This window comes from Danio rerio, chromosome 4, assembly GCF_049306965.1.
Source record: "Danio rerio strain Tuebingen ecotype United States chromosome 4, GRCz12tu, whole genome shotgun sequence".
In the NCBI taxonomy this organism is placed as follows: domain Eukaryota; kingdom Metazoa; phylum Chordata; class Actinopteri; order Cypriniformes; family Danionidae; genus Danio; species Danio rerio.
The window spans coordinates 69,857,501-69,874,289 of NC_133179.1; the positions used below are offsets into that span (position 1 = coordinate 69,857,501).

The following is a 16,789-nucleotide window of genomic DNA, read 5'->3' on the forward strand; positions in this document are numbered from 1 at the left end:
GTTTGTCTAAAGCAGGGATACAATCAGTCAGCGCAATCGTGCCTCAAGAGTAAAAGGTTTTGTTTACCTGCGGGAGTTCAGTGGCATTTTCCCGCACGTGAATTCTGACCAATCAATAAGCAGTTTAGGAAATATGTTCAACAACATCTGGCCAATGAGAGATGTGGATTTTCTCAGATGACTGCATTTTGGTTCGTTTCAACTGGTTCGGACCAAAGCCAGCAGTGTGGTGTGAAAACGACCCAAAGACGGCAGAAGATGCAGCAATGTGTCATTTAATACCCTTGGTCCGGACCAAATGAAGCGAACTACAGATGTGAAAGCACCCTAAGTCAAGTGTTTGAAGTGCGAGTTAAAACTGAGCTGTGCATTAAAAAGCACCCCAAGGTTGCGCAATGTGTAGAGGAAGATCACCAACAGAGAGTTTAAAATCATTACACTGGTTAAAATTGGTAGGAGGTGCCAATTAGTAGAACCTATGTTATAGAACTGTTTAAGGAAATTTGGATCCATCCCGGCTTTAACTTAAAGTAAACAGGCAGATAAAACTGACGTGGCAGAGGTGAGATCAGGGCGAGCGCTGATGTAAATCTGTGTGTCATCAGCATAGCAGTGATACCCCAGGCCAAATTTAGGCATGATCTGTCCAAGGGGCAACATGTAGATACTAAACAGGAGTGGGCCAAGGACAGATCCTTGGTGGACAGTCTGAATCAGCTAATCAAGCTCTTTCCAGGTATACTAGAAACTTCCAGGCAGGTGTGTTGAAAGAAAGTTGGAGCTAAACTATGCAGGACACTAGCCCTCCTGGACCGAGTTTGGACACCCTAGCCCTATACTGTACTACTAAGTGCTCTAAAACTGTATTTTCAGGAAACACTCAAAAACAGCTCTAAACAATGTTTTTGAAGCATACTATTCACCTTATTCTCCGCCGACGAGTGGGCGCTGCCATTGGAATCTTTTTGTCTCGCGACTTCCGGTCTCATTCACTTCCATTCATTTTTTGACGTTAAAAACTGCTCGTTACGCTGCTTGATGTTGCAATTTGATTTTTTTTGTTATATTATTCTACTTGGTCTGTATAGTCATGCAAACATTTGTTTGTAGAGCAAGTAGTTTGACCGTTTTCTGCCGTTTATTATTCCTAGTCATTTCTCCCATAGGCGACTGAATCGGAAGTTCTAAGACAATCGCGAAAACAGGCGCACTTCCGCATTTTAGAATAAGGTCAAAAGTCTTTGTTGATGAACGCACCAGCATATGATTAATAGTGAACTGATCAACTGCAATAGTGTACTTTAGTTGCAGTAAACATGTTTTACGACTGAAAATATAGTAGTACAGTGTAGGGTATTTGTGTTCATAAATATATATTAATCAAATTAGTTGATGTAAGTGTAACCCGCCGGTCCTACTCCACACCTAACCCGCTCCAAGCTTGGTATCGAACCGGCAACCTTCCTCATGGGAGTCGGGTACTAGTGGTGGGCAAAGCGAGGCTTCGTGAAACACTGAAACAGTCAAACCAACTGTGTCGAAGCTTCCGAACCCCACTCTACGGTGACACCTAGTGGTCATGTGTATTGCACTGAAACAGCTTCAGCAAAGAACTGTTGAGCAAACTGAGGTATGAAACCCCACTTTGTAGCCTTGATCCTACAAGTGGTTTAGTTGCGCAGTTAAAGTTCGTAACCACCATGCGGGTATAGGGGGTTCGAATCCAGGCTAATGCAACTATTTTTAAAATGCTTAAATACCAGTTGGTAATGCTTTGTTTTTGTATCGTTTTGTTTGAATAATTAAATAAATTAAATAAATGTGTATTGTTTTGTTCATAAAACAGGGTTGTTGCTAGATCAGATAAAGTTGTGGCCAGAAGTTAACAATAATTATTTATAATATTAATTCAATTTCCCCTTGTATTTTATTAACGTTTATCCAAAACCCATCACTGTACTGTAAAAAAATTAATTATTGTTTTACAGTGTTACAAAAATGATGCTAAATTGATGGTGTATCCGCAGCTGTATCCTATCTAGACACCATAAAACAGTAACATGATTAAAATACATAAAATCATGATTTTGGAGTATTTGGACTAGTCGGGATTCGAACCCAAAATTAATTTGAAACACAGTTACAACGTGCACACGCACAGTCCACTATTGTTAGTCAAATGCAGATTCTCCGGGTCTCGAAATGCTTCTGAAACGATCAATGCTTTGAATCGCTTTAGTCACATGACCAGGTGTTTCGAAACACTTTAATCACGTGACCTGGGTGTTTCGGATCATGCTTCGGTGTAGGGGTGTCACGATTTCGAAATCGCTCGAAATTTATGCTCAATTTCGATTATCGAATCAAAAAATAGAATCATCGATGCTGCCACGTTAGCTTTGCTTGCCAAGCGGGAAAAAAACTGGCTTGTTGAAGTGCTTGTTAAACTGCAGAATAATAATAATAATAATTCCTTACATTTATATAGCGCTTTTCTGGGCACTCAAAGCGCTTTACACACAATGGGAGGATCTCCTCATCCACCACCAGTGTGCAGCATCCACCTGGATGACGCGACGGCAGCCATTTTGCGCCAGACCGCACACCACACACCAGCTGATTGGTGGAGAGGAGACAGAGTGATGAAGCCAATTATGATATGGGGATGGTTAGGAGACCATGATAGACAAAGGCCAGTTGGCAGATTTGGCCAGGATGCCGGGGTTAAACCCCTACTCTTTTCGAAGGACATCCTGGGATTTTTAACGACCACAGAGAGTCGGGACCTCGGTTTAACGTCTCATCCGAAAGACAGCGCTCACTGAGCAGTATAGCGTCCCCGTCACTATACTGAGGCATTAGGACCCACACAGACCGCAGGTTGGGCGCCCCCTGCTGGCCTCACTAACACCACTTCCGGCAGCAACCTAGCTACACGCCACTGAAGCAGGAGACCCGTCGACAGAACTTAAACCCTCTCCTCTTTCAATGAAGTCGCCGGTGTGTAAGCATTTTGGATTTCCAGTGACAACGTTCATTTCGCAAGCTCTGCTATGTACGTATTACGTACGGTTCGTCCGATAGACAACACCGGCATCGCGATCCTCCGCCCGCCCCCGTTGCAAATCCGCTCGCGAAAAGTACACACTCAGGCCCTGTTTACACTGTCTTTGTTTTTAAATGGCATTTTAGAACGACAACGATTTGACATCCACAGTGGCGTGTAGCATTTCTGAGAAGCCCTCCTGCCTCTCTACCTAAAATGCACATCACGTGACCACACAGACACAGACGCACACACAGCCAGGCGCTCGAGACAGCAGGTCCAGGCAGTCAGAGGACTGCTTCAATCTTTCACTCACTTGTACTTAGTCATTTTAGCGAACACCTCAGATACTGTTGGCTGGTTCCTGTTGGTTGTGCGTCTTTTTTACCGATTCCATTATAACGACACAGATCACTGCCTATTCACGAGTCCCGCAGAAAAAGTGATTGACAGGTGGTAATTATGTGTGTATCTTGCCTTTATTCATTTACTGTATGATTTGTTTATGGGTAAAACAAAGACCATGCAGGTCGGGTAGTTTAAACGGTAGGCTACACATAATTAATTGGTCATTAATTAATTAATTATTCATAATCGAAAATCGAATCGTGACTTTAGAATCGAAAATCGAATCGAGGATTTGGAGGATCGTGACACCCTTCGGTGCACTGTTTCAAAACACTTGCGCTTCGGGATCTCCACACTGTCGAAACGTCAGTTTCACATCAGCCATCCCTATCGGGTGCTCTACCAAGGAGGCTAAAGACCATGGCCTCTGGTGTCTGTCGCTAGAGCACCTTTAGAGGTCAGAGGAGTGAGGTTTACCTGCACAGCACTTTACTAGCTGGCCTCCGTTACATAAGGTCATCATCTCTACCTTGGTAGTGCACCGATTGTAGATTTCTTGCATTACTGTTGAAGAATCTAACTAAGGATCTGAGAATCTTTGCAGCAAGTTTCTGTGTGTTGTTTCAAGAAAGCAATCATTCATTCATGTTGTGTGTGTGTTTGAATTCATTTATTATTTTATTTAATCACATGATCCTTAGTCATTTATATAATGGGCTCTATGCACGGCGGCGCGTGACGCATTTCCGGTAAAATTTAAGACCCCGAGCCAACTTCCGCCGATCGTACAGTACAGTGCTACAACAGGAGCGCTACTGATAAAAACAAGTAATGTTTTGGACAGTTGTCTTAATGTTTTATGCCGTTACAGCCCACTTATATGTTTATGTCAGCTACATAAATATGACATCTAAACATTTAAAAGTGTCATTTCAAAGACGTGAGAACAGTACTTTTAGCTACCACTGCTGTGTTCAGCAACGCACAGCGTCAGAAATTGAACTCTTACCTCCACACGTTTCCAAACGACAAAGTCGTGCAGAAGAGGTGGGTTGTTGATATTAAACGTGAGAATTTTACAGAAACAGAAAAAACAAGAGTGTAGCTGACAATTTCAGTCTAGAAAACTGATCGAGGCTCGAGTGCCAACCGGATGCAGACATTGTAAGAAAGGAGCTTTTATGGCAAATAATAGTTTGTTTTCATTGCCTTTAAAGTAAAAAAAAACTGAACATTAATATACATAAACATTTCTTAAGCTACTTTCTAAGTGCAATTTTTTTAAATTCAGAATAAAGACCTTTATTTTATTCATTGTACATATCAAATATAATTCACTGTATATAATATGAAATAAAAATTGTCAAAAAAGTAACATTTTGAAAGAATATTTTATTCAGATGAACAGAAACAATAACAATGAATCAGTTGTTTTCTTCAATCAGGTGCTTCTTCTTTAACTTGTGCATAGAGAGGTATTTGGGCTGATACGTATTAAATAAATAAATAAATCACCCATCTGTTTCATGGAACTTAACACATAATTGATCCATTCCAAACAATTGTTCATGTGACAACACACATTACACATTTCAGAGTAATGGGCTGTCTGGAAAAGCAAAGCAACCAAATGTTTGCATGTCCCACTCTCAGCCACACAAGAGCAGGAGCTATTAACTAGCAGGCGATGGCATGGATTTTCTGACGGATGTCCGCTCCAGGATGGAGTAACACACAAAATTTTCTAGCTCTGAATCTCATAATGTTACCTAGAAAACAGAAACAGGAATATTAATAGGTTTTTAAAGAGAGTCATTAAAGGCAGTTCACTCAAACCTGAAAATTCTATTTCCTCATCCTTCACTTGTTCCAAACCTGTTTGAGTTTCTTTCTGATGTTTAACACAAACAAGAGTACTTTGAAGAAAGCAGGAAACTTGCAACCACTGATATTCATAGTAGTTCTTTTTCCTACTATGGAAGTCGACGGTTACAGGTTTTCAGCTTTCTTCAAAATATCTTCTTTTGAAAGGCATCTGCAGCAATATCATCAGGTTAAACTACACTGTTAATCATTATTTTAAATCATTTAAAAGTAGCTCCCTTTAGTCACACTTTAAAATAAGGTTTCGTTAGTTAATGTATTTGCTCACTTTTAAAAGAACTATTTAATATTTAATAGTTAGCATTGTTAAACTAATTTACTAATGAATAAAAATGCAAAGTCATGCTTGTTAACATTAGCTATTACATTGTGAGTTAACAAGCACAATGAATAAGCATTTGTTCATTAACATAAAAAAAAACTAATAAATATTGCAATAGACAAATTGTTGATGTGAAATTAACTAATGACACCTTGTTGTTTTGGGTCACCCTCCCATTTAATTACAATTTTATAGACTAAATAGAAAGCATGCTATCTACACTGTTACACTGCATCTGTCATCTCCACTGTTTCAGCAATAAATCTCAGCATTGACACAGCGCTATTTGTCTGTTGTGGATGGAACGGCATTGTATTATTTTATTCCTAATATATCTTGCTCAATAAGCATGCTTACAAGCTAAGACAGCATCTGTGTTTCTGTAATTATCCGAACTGAACAGTGGTGGTCACTTTAGAACAGTAAAAATATGAACGGGACAGAGCTTCACATGTATGCTGTCCTACTCTCAGCTGGTGAGGAGACTCCGATTTCTTCATAGATCGATCGGTAGTAATGAGCTCTCACTGTGATCTTATTCCTGCCCTGTTTTTACCTGACACTTTGAGACAGAATTACGTACACATATGATCATTTTTACTAACGTGATAAAGCTGCAGATGGACAGATCGTTAGAATAGTATTCACGTTAGCCTACAGGCTAGCTGAACTTACCTTCATAATTGCACAGGTAGGAAGATGCATAAAACTTGAAACCTTTCTCAAGTTTGCTCTGCGGTGTTGTAGTGCACATCCGGACAATCATTTGCACATCGTTGACCATAATTTACTCGCAAACAGCGAGTAAATAATTGACGACTCTGCCATAATACTGTTTACCTCCGCTTAAAATCACCCAGACCGGAAGCTGGACCGCGGCCTTAGACAAAACGCGGAAGTAATGCGTGCATATAGCCCATTAGCATTTTAATGATTATCATTAGTTATTGATTTGATTATTAATATGATGGCTTGAGAAAGCCACCATTTTGATATTCTAAATAAACTTCTTCCTCCGTCTTCTGAGACAAATTTTAAAGTGTATCTCCTCATAAGCCTTTCAAGCTTTCAGGAAAAACTACCCAGAAATTTCCCAAAAGTCCCATTGACTTAACATTGGATCAACCTTTGTGAGCTCATAACTCTGCATTAGACTGTCCTACAGACTAGAGCCTGGCGTCATTCAACTCAGTCTAGTCAGCAGCCTACTACTGATGACCTTTCTACGTACTAGCCACTCCCTAGCAACTGTCTAGTAGACTGTGACTAGCTATTCTAACACATGCTAGCAGTTTTAACGTCCTGCTGACATGCTAATCTTCCTAGAAACATGATAGCACGTTAGTGACATGCTAATTCATGCAAACAAGCTGATTCATGTTAGAGTCATGATAGTAACATGCTAATTCATGCTAGAGTTATGCAAATATCATGCCTATTTATCCTAGAATCATGGTAACAACATGCTAATTCATGCTAGAAACGTGCTAAAAGCAAACTTAACTACTTGGTTTCTCAAGCCACCATAAAGTTTGTCCTCAAACTTTAATATATAGTTGTTCTTTGTCATTTTATAGTTTATTATCATTATTTTCCTAAAATTATAGCTTCATTAATATTTCCATTTTTCCATATTGTTATAATGTTACGACTGTGGATTCAAGTGACACTTGTTTTCATGAGTAAGAGAATAAGAGAATGTCTTTATTTCAAGGTCTGTGCTGTCTCTGGACAATGTTGTGAAGCAGTCATTTTCCATTGCTGGTGCTTGTGGTATAATAACTCTTGTTGGATTTATCCTGGTCAGACGAAGTCTGAGCATTGAATCATACACAACTAAGATTATCCGGGTTCATACGGTCCTGGAAAACCAGGACAAGTCATGGAATTTCGCCAAGGCATTTTTCCAGGCCTTGAAAAGTTTTGAAAAAATAAATAAACCCAAAATGTTTTGGGAAAATTCATGGAAACTTGCTTAACAAATATCTGTGTACTTGAATATAGTTGAGATGATAACATTGGGTAAAGAAGGTCGCTGGTTCGAGCTTCGGCTGGGTCAGTTGGCGTTTCTGTGTGGAGTTTGCATGTTCTCCCTGCGTTCGCGTGGGTTCCCTCAGGGTGCTCCGATTTCCCCCACAGTCCAAATACATGTGGTACAGGTGAATTGGGTAGACTATATTGGCCGAGTTTGAATGAGTGTGTGTGGATGTTTCCCAGAAATGGGTTGCAGCTGGAAGGGCATCCACTGCATAAAACATATGCTGGATAAGTTGGCGGTTCATTCCGCTGTGGCGACCCCAGATTAATAAAGGAATTATGCCGAAAAAAAATGAATGAATGAATGACACTGGTTAAATTTCAAATACAAGATGTCTATCCCTTCACGTGACATTTTCTGTGTGGGGCAATAAAAAGCAACTTGCAGTTTCAGCTTCACCTCTCTTTCACCTGCATTCAACGTAATTCAAGATACATTTTGAGTGTCATGTTACACAAACAATCTCTAATTAGGTAAGACAATGTGGGTGCTAATTTGCGCTAATTCAATAAGTCTTGAGAAGCCAACATTTCTAAAAAAAAAATTATATTTTCTAAAAACTATTTTACACGTATAAAATTAACAAACTACATAGACTGCCACATATTTTTTGATATGCTGTAATTAATACGAACAAGCATTTTTTCCTATTTACCACATTACGTGAAACATAAGGTCACGAATATTTACCTGGAAGTTTTGGAAAAGTCCTGGAATTTCAGCAGTAAAAATGTGTAGGAACCCTGGATTATTCAGTAAACTCTGCTCTTTGTTTATCATCATTACTGAGTCTCCTGCTTCTGCTCTTCTCTGGTGTTCTATACTGTTGTAGACTGTTAATTCAGTTGAATACTGGATAGCAGGTATTAGAAACTCTGCTGACTTATTGTCCATATTCCTGGAGAGACATTTTCCGTCAAGATCTGGCGTCCGGGTCCGGATCGTATTTATCTGGCGGGGAGATGGTGGTCTAACACTGTTCATTGTTCTCATTTTAAACAGGACAAAGTGTCCAAACACAGAGGAAAACTCCTGCTGAAAGCGACTGATCTCCACACTGTTATAAAGATGGCGGTTATTAAAGTGGAGAGTGAAGACCTGCAGATTGAAGACACATTCACTGTGAAACAGGAAGATCCAGAGGAACAAACAGGTGGATTTTCTCTCTCAAACTACATATTTCAAGCGTATTAATCAGTAAGAAGCTTAACTAATTAGTTATTGAAATTGCTAGTATTAAGTTGAATTATTGATTTCAACCAATGACTGTAAGAAATATGGACGACGCGACAGCCCTTTTTCCCATTGAACGCCTTGAGGGCAAAACGCCTGCTTGACGGGCACAAACTGTCGCAAAAGACTGCTGAAATTGGAGCCAGACATGCGCAGAAGGATTGTCTGATGGAGCCAGAGGAGGAGCCGCGAAAATGAGCAGAGTCGAGCTTCCAACCAAACGCTTTATGTAAAATCAACTACGCCCCCCGAACTTCTCAGCATGCGTTTGCTGTCATATCAACACAAATGGATGTAATAACGTTAACAAATATGAGGGTTTTATATATTAAATCGCGCCAGCTCCAGGCCGCATAACATAACTTACTCGCGGCGTCGCGGGCTGACTCCGGCTCGCATGCGGCAGCGCCTGCTCGCTCGGCAGCCGCATCTGGCTCGATTGACTCGGGCTGGAATTGGGTAGTGAGTCCAGGCATCCGGAGTAGGTCCAGCAGAGGTAACATTAGTCAGTCTGAGCTCTAAGAGATAAGTCTCCGGCAGGCGAGAATCTAGCCGGAACTGTGTTTTGCTATCTGGGTGGCTAGGCGTGTATCAGCAAACTAATAAAGCCCGAAAAAAGCCCTGAACTTAGCGAATAAACAGTGTTCCACCAGGATCATGTATGTCAGAAACTATAGTTTACTGCTGAACTCATTTTGTCATGGTAAAATAACACAGAAATCGAATAATAACATTTCAGTCTACTTCAGTCTCCTGCCGAAGCTCAGACGCCGCGCTTTGAGAAATTGTCAATCACAGCTGTCAATCACGATGACACGCCCAGCATTAAATTACTGCTAAAAACAAACTGTTTACAAAAATGAAGATCTGCACCTATTTCAGCACAATAACCAGTGCCTTAATCGACCACAACTATCTTTCGGGACATTTTATTGCAAGTGTAATATTTTTTTTTATTTGGGCTCAAGTCTCCTTCATTAACACGGAGGAGGCGGGCTTTATGACTTGTACTGCAGCCAGCCCCCAGGGGGCGATCTAACGGCCGAAACCTTCACTCAAACGCAGGCTTGCGGCACACTTGATTTCAACATACAGGGTGGGCCATTTATATGGACCTTAATAAAATGGGAATGGTTGCTGATATTAACGTCCTGTTTGTTGCACATTAGTTTATGGGAGGTGGCAAACATTTCAAGATGGGTGCTGCACACCTTGTATCTTCACACCATAAACAACAAAGATAGTGGGGTCATTCTTCATCAATGGAAACCTCAAGGCCACTGGATATTTGACATTTCTACATGATGATTTGTTTGTCGCTGGTTTAAGTCCTAGCTAGGTCAGTTGGCATTTCTGTGTGGAGTCAGCATGTTCTCCCCGTGTTGGCGTGGGTTTCCTCCGGGTGCTCCGGTTTTCTCCACAGTCCAAAGGCATGCGCTATAGGGGAATTGAATAAACCTACCCTACTGAAAAATCCATCTTAAACCAGCCTAGGCTGTTTGGCTGGTTTCAGCTGGTCAACCAGCCTGGTTTTAGAGGGGTTTTGGCCATTTCCAGGCTGGTTTCCAGCCATTTCCAGCCTGGTCTTTGCTGGTCAGGCTGGGGGATGGCCAGCGAAAACCAGCTTGACGAGCTTAGCCAGGCTGGGAGTCCAGCCAAAACCAGCTATGTCTAGCTTAAACCAGGCTGGTCAAGCTGGATTTAGCTGGTAATTTTCCTGCCTGACCAGCTAAGACCAGGCTGGGAAACCAGGCTGGTAAACCAGCTAAAACCAGTCTAGGCTGGTTTAAGCTGGATTTTTCAGCAGGGTATTTAAGGCTGATTTATACTTTTGCGTCAAACGCCGACGTATGCTACGGGGCTGACGCATAGCCCTTCGCCGTGGCCATCGGCGTCACTGACGTGCACCTCTCAAAATATGTAACTACACGTCGCAACAACGTGTAGCGCAAGCTCTGTGGTCGGCTTGGTAGCGCTGACGAGTCTGGGCGGGACCGAGAGCCGCGCGAATGCCGCGAGCGATTGTTTACAAGTCTGGAGTCCCGTGAAGGAGCTCCGGATGGAAAGTTTTGTTTTGTGTTTACCTCATAGAGTTGTTGCACGTCCGCCGGTTCCTGCCTCAAAATGAGCGAGTTTGAGCCACTTGTACATCCCGGAAGTGTTCAGGAAAAGCAAAAAAGCAGCGAAGAAACTCGACACAGAGGAACATTTACACCTCACTGCCAACTAGCGTTTTGGAAGTGTTAATGCAGACCAACAGAGACAGCGCGCAGAAGTATAAATGCACAGCCACGCGCGTTGCATGCGCCGAGGGTTACGCCGGTCACTTGACGGAAAAGTATAAACCAGGCTTTAGCCGTAGTGTATGAGTATGTGTGAATGGGTGTTTCCCTGTACTGTGTTGGGGCTGGAAGGGCGTCCGCTGGATCATACATATGCTGGAATGGTTGGTGGTTTATTCCGCTGTGTTGACCTCTGAAATAAACACTAAACTGAAGGAAAAAGAATGAATGAATTCTGAACAGACACTGTCAATATGTCAAAGGTATGAACACACAAACATGAACCTGAAGCTGCTTATTAATTGAGCACGGTGCCCCAACCTGTCCAGAAAATATCTGTTGTGACCGCACCACGCCCGGACACTTGTTCTTAGGGCACTCTGGCCTGTTTCAATGGTTTGATCCAAGTGCAGTTTAACAGTCTAAGCTGCATCTCAATGCCTTTAATATGCAACCTGGGCGAAGAGAAAATTAGTTGATGCTGATTCTGTTTGGTTTTGGTCCATTTATCCTGACTACGATTTAATTTCTTAGATAAGTTGTGTTGCTTTGTGCCTTTAAATTTGGGATTTACCTGTATTTCTCTTCTTTTTAGAGCTGATGGTGCTGAAAGAAGAGACTCAAGACCTGAATATAAAGCAAGAAAAAGATCAGTTTGAGATAAACCAAGATTCAGTGACCGATGAACAAACCACAACGACAAAAAAGACTCGGAAAACCAGATCTAACGGTGGTTACACCTGCAGTCAATGTGGGAAAAGTTTTGCTATAAAACACAACCTTATAACCCACATTAGAGTTCACACCGGAGAGAAGCCTTTCTCGTGTGATCAGTGTGGAAAGAGTTTCAGTCAAAAATCCAAACTTCCAGTCCACATGAGAGTCCACACCAAAGAGAGGCCGTACACGTGTACCTACTGTGGAAAGAGTTATTGCCAAAAACAATACCTTAAAGTCCACACGAGAATTCACACAGGAGAGAAGCCATACACGTGTACCGAGTGTGGCAAGAGCTTCCGTCAAAAACAGTACCTTAAAGTTCACAAGAGAAGTCACACAGGAGAGAAGCCGTTTTCCTGCTGCGAATGTGGGAAACGTTTTTATCTAAATCAGTACCTCAAAGCGCACATGAGAATTCACACCGGAGAGAGGCCTTTCTCGTGTGATCAGTGTGAAAAGAGTTTCAGCCGCAAGTCGAAACTTGACGTTCACATGAGAGTTCACACCGGACTGAAGCCTTTCTCCGAGTGTGGAAAGAGTTTCTGCCAAAAACAGTATTTTAAAGTCCACATGAGAATTCACACCGGAGAGAAGCCATTTCACTGCCAACAGTGTGGAAAGGGATTTGTTCAATTGCAATCCCTCAAAAGTCACATTTCAGTTCACGCTAGAGAGAAACAATGAGGGATTTACATGTTAAGTCAATGCAAAGACGCAATCCTGCGGGACTTAACTTGGAAAATCTGTACACATTTGCACCGTTTACCAACTGTGGAGAGGTGAGTGTGAACACCCAATAAGGGGGGAGAGCATGCTCGGAGCCCGGCGGCTAATCAGCAGGTCAATCAGAAATGATAAATAACACCTGTTTTTCTAATGATTGGGCCGGAGAGACTCCCTTCTTAAGGAGAACGGGAGGAGCAGTCGGAAGAAGAGAGAGCACACACACACACCCTGCTACATGTGTGGTGGCATTCTAAATTAATAAAACAGTTTGCTTATCTGAACCGCCGACCCTGTCGTCTTCTTCCCTCAACAACGAACTTTACTACACCAACATTGCATACAATGCCTGTTTTGTCCAAGGTTCCTATATTTACTACAAGTACAGCCATTCTGGTTACTGGTTGCTCCAAACATTTTCAGACTGTTGAGTGTCTAAAATAGCCCTAAATTTGAACTGAAGTGGATTCCAATCAGCATATTAGGCATAATATGTGTTAACATTTACCATAATAAATATAAAAATTCTTATGAACAGAGCCCGCTGAAAGAACTTTCATGAGCGTTGTTGAGATTCTATTTGCTTTCATATTTCATCTGTCCAGGGCCGGCGCTTCCATAGAGGCGACCTAGGCGGCCGCCTAGGGTGGCAGAATAGAGAGGGCGGTGTCCCCGAAACCACCCTCGCCCTCATCCGCGTCTAGGGTGGCAGAATAGAGAGAGCGGCGTCCCCTGAAACTATCCTCGCCACCCGCGCCCACAATTATATCCGCGTCTAGGGTGGCAGAATATAGAGAGCGGCATCCCCGAAACTACCCTCGCCACCCGCGCTTTAGTTATATCCGCATCTAGCGCGGCAGAATGGAGAGGGTGGCGTCCCCTAAACTACCCTCGCCACCCGCGCCTCAGTTAAAGCAGCGTCTAGGGCGGCAGAATAGACCCCCCCCACCTCCCCGGTTTCACTTTAGGTTTGAGGTCGATGTGACCGTCCTTTGCCTAGAGCGGCAGTTCAGCTTGCTCCGGCCCTGCATCTGTCTCTTAGGACCTATTCACACTATGCTTTCCGAACCGTGCCCAGGCCCGTTTCCCGGATCGTTTGAGAAGTGTGAGTGCTCTGAATCAGGCTCAGGCACGGTTGGAAGATGTGTGCCAGAGCTCAGTTCACTTGGGCTATGGCACGGTACGCTTGTTTGCGAGTGCAAAACGCTGAAAAAGTCTGAAACTCAAAGCGAGACTTGACTTTTAAGGGGCTGTTTTATATGTGTTTATTCATCATTCTTACCGTTCAATGAACGCAAACTGTCGTGGTTTATTAAAGCTTAAAAAAAAAGATGGCCGAAAGCTCCGCACCTTCAGCAAACCTTCTAATACCTGCAACACGAGGACTTTATGATTGAAGTCATATGAAATGACTTAAACGACGATATAACTAAAGAAATCTGCTGTGCTGAGCAAGCGCACATTATCGATGACTTAAGTGTTCCCAGGCCCGAATGTAATGTGAGTGCGGGTCTTCGGGGGAGACGGGAGGGGGGACAAGCGTGCTTTGGCCCGACTCAAGGCAACAGTGATGTTGTAAATTCTCAATGTGGAGTACAAATGATAATGGTTGTAAACGAAATTAAATAGATCACTTGGAATATCTGCATTCGTCTAATGTAGTGACCTTATCTAAAACTGCGGAAGTGAGCTTGTCATTGTGATGGTTTTTGAATGTCTGATTCAGTTGCCTATGAGAGATATGACTAGGAAAGACTCTATCGTACAGTGCTGCGGCCAGTGGTAATGTATACCAGTGAAACGAGGGTATTGAGGACTCGGGACGAACGGCTTCTCAACGCATGGGAGAGGAAGATCCTAAGGAGGATTTATGGACCGAAGCATGACCAAGGTGAATAGCGGGTAAGGAATAATGCAGAAGCGGCAGACGTGTTTGCGAAGCCAAGCCTGGTCACGGAAATAAAGAGTAACCATATAACCACACCCGAACAAAGTGCTGTTGAAAGAGCATACAAGCTGAAACTAGAAGGAAGGAGACGTCCTGGTAGGCCACGAAAGAGGTGGTCAGATGACATAGAAGATGATCTACGTACCTTAAGAGTGCATGCTTGGAGAAAGCAGGCTTTGGATCGGGAAGGCTGGAGAGGAGTGGTGGAAGAGGCCAGGGTTCTACACGGGCCATCGCGCCGCCGGAAGAAGAAGGTGGGAGATATGTCTAGGAAGGATAAATTGCAGAAAACACAGGCATCCTATTTCTTCGGGAAGCTCCGGGAGTCTCTCGCATATGCATAAAGACTCTCTGATGTCTGCTAATGAGTTATAGTATCCCAGAAATTGCAGTGTCCCCCACCCCCACGCTACTCATTAATGTTGCATTTCCCTGGCTCTACATCCGCGTCACAAAACTCAGGCATCCCAATTATTCCAGAAGCTCTGGAAGTCTCTCGCATATGCATACAGACACCCTGATGTCTGCAAATGAGTTATAATGTCTCAGAAATGGAGGTGTCCCCAAACCCCACGCTGCTCATCAACATCGCATCTCCCAGGCTCTACATTTGCACCACAAAACGCAGGCATCCTAATTCTTCCAGAACCTCCGGGAGACTCTCGCATATGCATATAGGCACCCTGATGTCTGCAAATGAGTTATAATGTCTCAGAAATGGAGGTGTCCCCCAACCCCACACTACCCATCAGAATCGCATCTCTCAGGCTCTACATCGTGCACCACAAAACGCAGGCATCCCAATTCTTCCGGTAGCCTCTTGCATATAGACTCCCTGATATCTGTAAATGTGTTATAATGTCCCAGAAATGGAGGTGTCCCCCAACCCCACGCTACTCATCAACATCGCATCTCCCTGGCTCTACATCTGCACCACAAAACGCAGGCATCCTAATTCTTTTTATGGCCATTTCCAATTGTCGAAAGGTAGCAAAAAGCTAACCGTACTGTACCTCTTGTTGGGTACCCTTTGTAAAGGGTATTTAGCATGACAAACGGGTACCAAAAGGCAGAGCTGGATGCAAAGTTGAGCGCTATTGGTTTACAGAGAAACATCACTGGCACATACACAAGCAGGAGAATGAAAACAAACAGCCGAGACATTATATCGTAATACTATGTACATATAATAACGAGCCATGGTCGACCCGAGCTCAAACAACCCTTGTTGTTGTCTTGATGAACAGCCACAAAGCCAAGAAGAGCAAAATCTGCTGTGTCCTGTTTTTGTTTTACGAGGCTGTCTAAAAGTGCGAGCGGTGTCACTTTCTCACCATTGGTACCCTTTTAGCCGTGGACACGCAAGCCTGATAAAGGTGACCCGTACTGTACTAGTTACTTGAAATGGGACAGCTTTTGGGGGTAATTAAAAGAGGGTCAGGAATCCAGCTCTCAAATAATTTAACCGTGTCTAAGCCCTGAGACCCTTCTGGTAAACCAATGACTAAAAACCACTGCATCTGCGTCCTTGGTTTTCCAAATTGTTGATATAATCTTGCAAGTCGCGTACTTGCTTCTCCAAATTTGTTATTCTTGCATCTATGGATGAAGTCAGGGTCTCAACAGCTGAAGTGGTCTCTTCTGCATTACCAATTTGCTTTGTCATTAGTCTGAACGTGGGCCATTTGGTCTAATACGATAGCAACTTTTAAGAGTTCGCACTTCGATATTGCTTGACTCTGTTAGCAGGTTTGGCATGCTGTCCTGGAAGAGAACCCTGAGCTCAGAGATAATTGAGCCCAAGGCTACCGCCTGGTCAATAAGCATACATGGGGGTCTGAAATCAGGTAGGTCTCAAAAGCTCCCCCTGGTAAAGAGAGGAAAAAGGAGGAGATGAGGTGGAAGGGGGGATTCTTACAACAGGAAGATACGGCAGTAGGGTGAAATCAGTCTATTTACTGTATGATTGAATCAATCTGAAATGAGTTATTGCTGATTACAAATTACACGCTCCTCGAAATTTGCTTGTAAAACTTAGTTTGACACTTAATTTGACAAAAACTGGCTCGGTAGAGACTGAACTTATTTTTTTTTACTTTCCCAGCTTTGATAACAATCGGTTTTGCAAAGTAATCCTCTAAACTCATTCTCAAAACAGGAAGCAGCCCTAACTGGATGGCAGGCAGGTACTTGAAGGATGGTTAATCAAAAGGTTTGTTCGGTTTGCGTCTTAAGTTCTACGGTT

At 42.8% G+C, this 16,789-nt stretch overlaps 1 protein-coding gene and 1 long non-coding RNA gene across 4 annotated transcripts in view; one reads left to right on the forward strand and one right to left on the reverse strand.

Annotated features, from left to right (window-relative positions):
* zgc:173624 overlaps window positions 1-16,464 on the forward strand; it is a 20,352-nt gene extending 3,888 nt beyond the window's left edge. The window contains exons 2-3 of one of the 3 annotated variants that reach the window (XM_073946710.1): window positions 8,641-8,791; window positions 11,749-16,464. In XM_073946710.1, coding sequence (XP_073802811.1) covers window positions 8,707-8,791; window positions 11,749-12,557 — 894 coding nt within the window. In that variant the 5' untranslated portion in view covers window positions 8,641-8,706 and the 3' untranslated portion in view covers window positions 12,558-16,464. 3 annotated transcript variants of the gene reach the window in all.
* On the reverse strand, window positions 4,769-6,487 carry LOC141381891 (uncharacterized). The gene is made up of 2 exons (XR_012402783.1): window positions 6,276-6,487; window positions 4,769-5,163 (listed from the first exon to the last, which is right to left on the reverse strand). It is a non-coding gene; the product is annotated as an uncharacterized lncRNA (long non-coding RNA).
* Window positions 16,465-16,789: the final 325 nt, after the last annotated feature.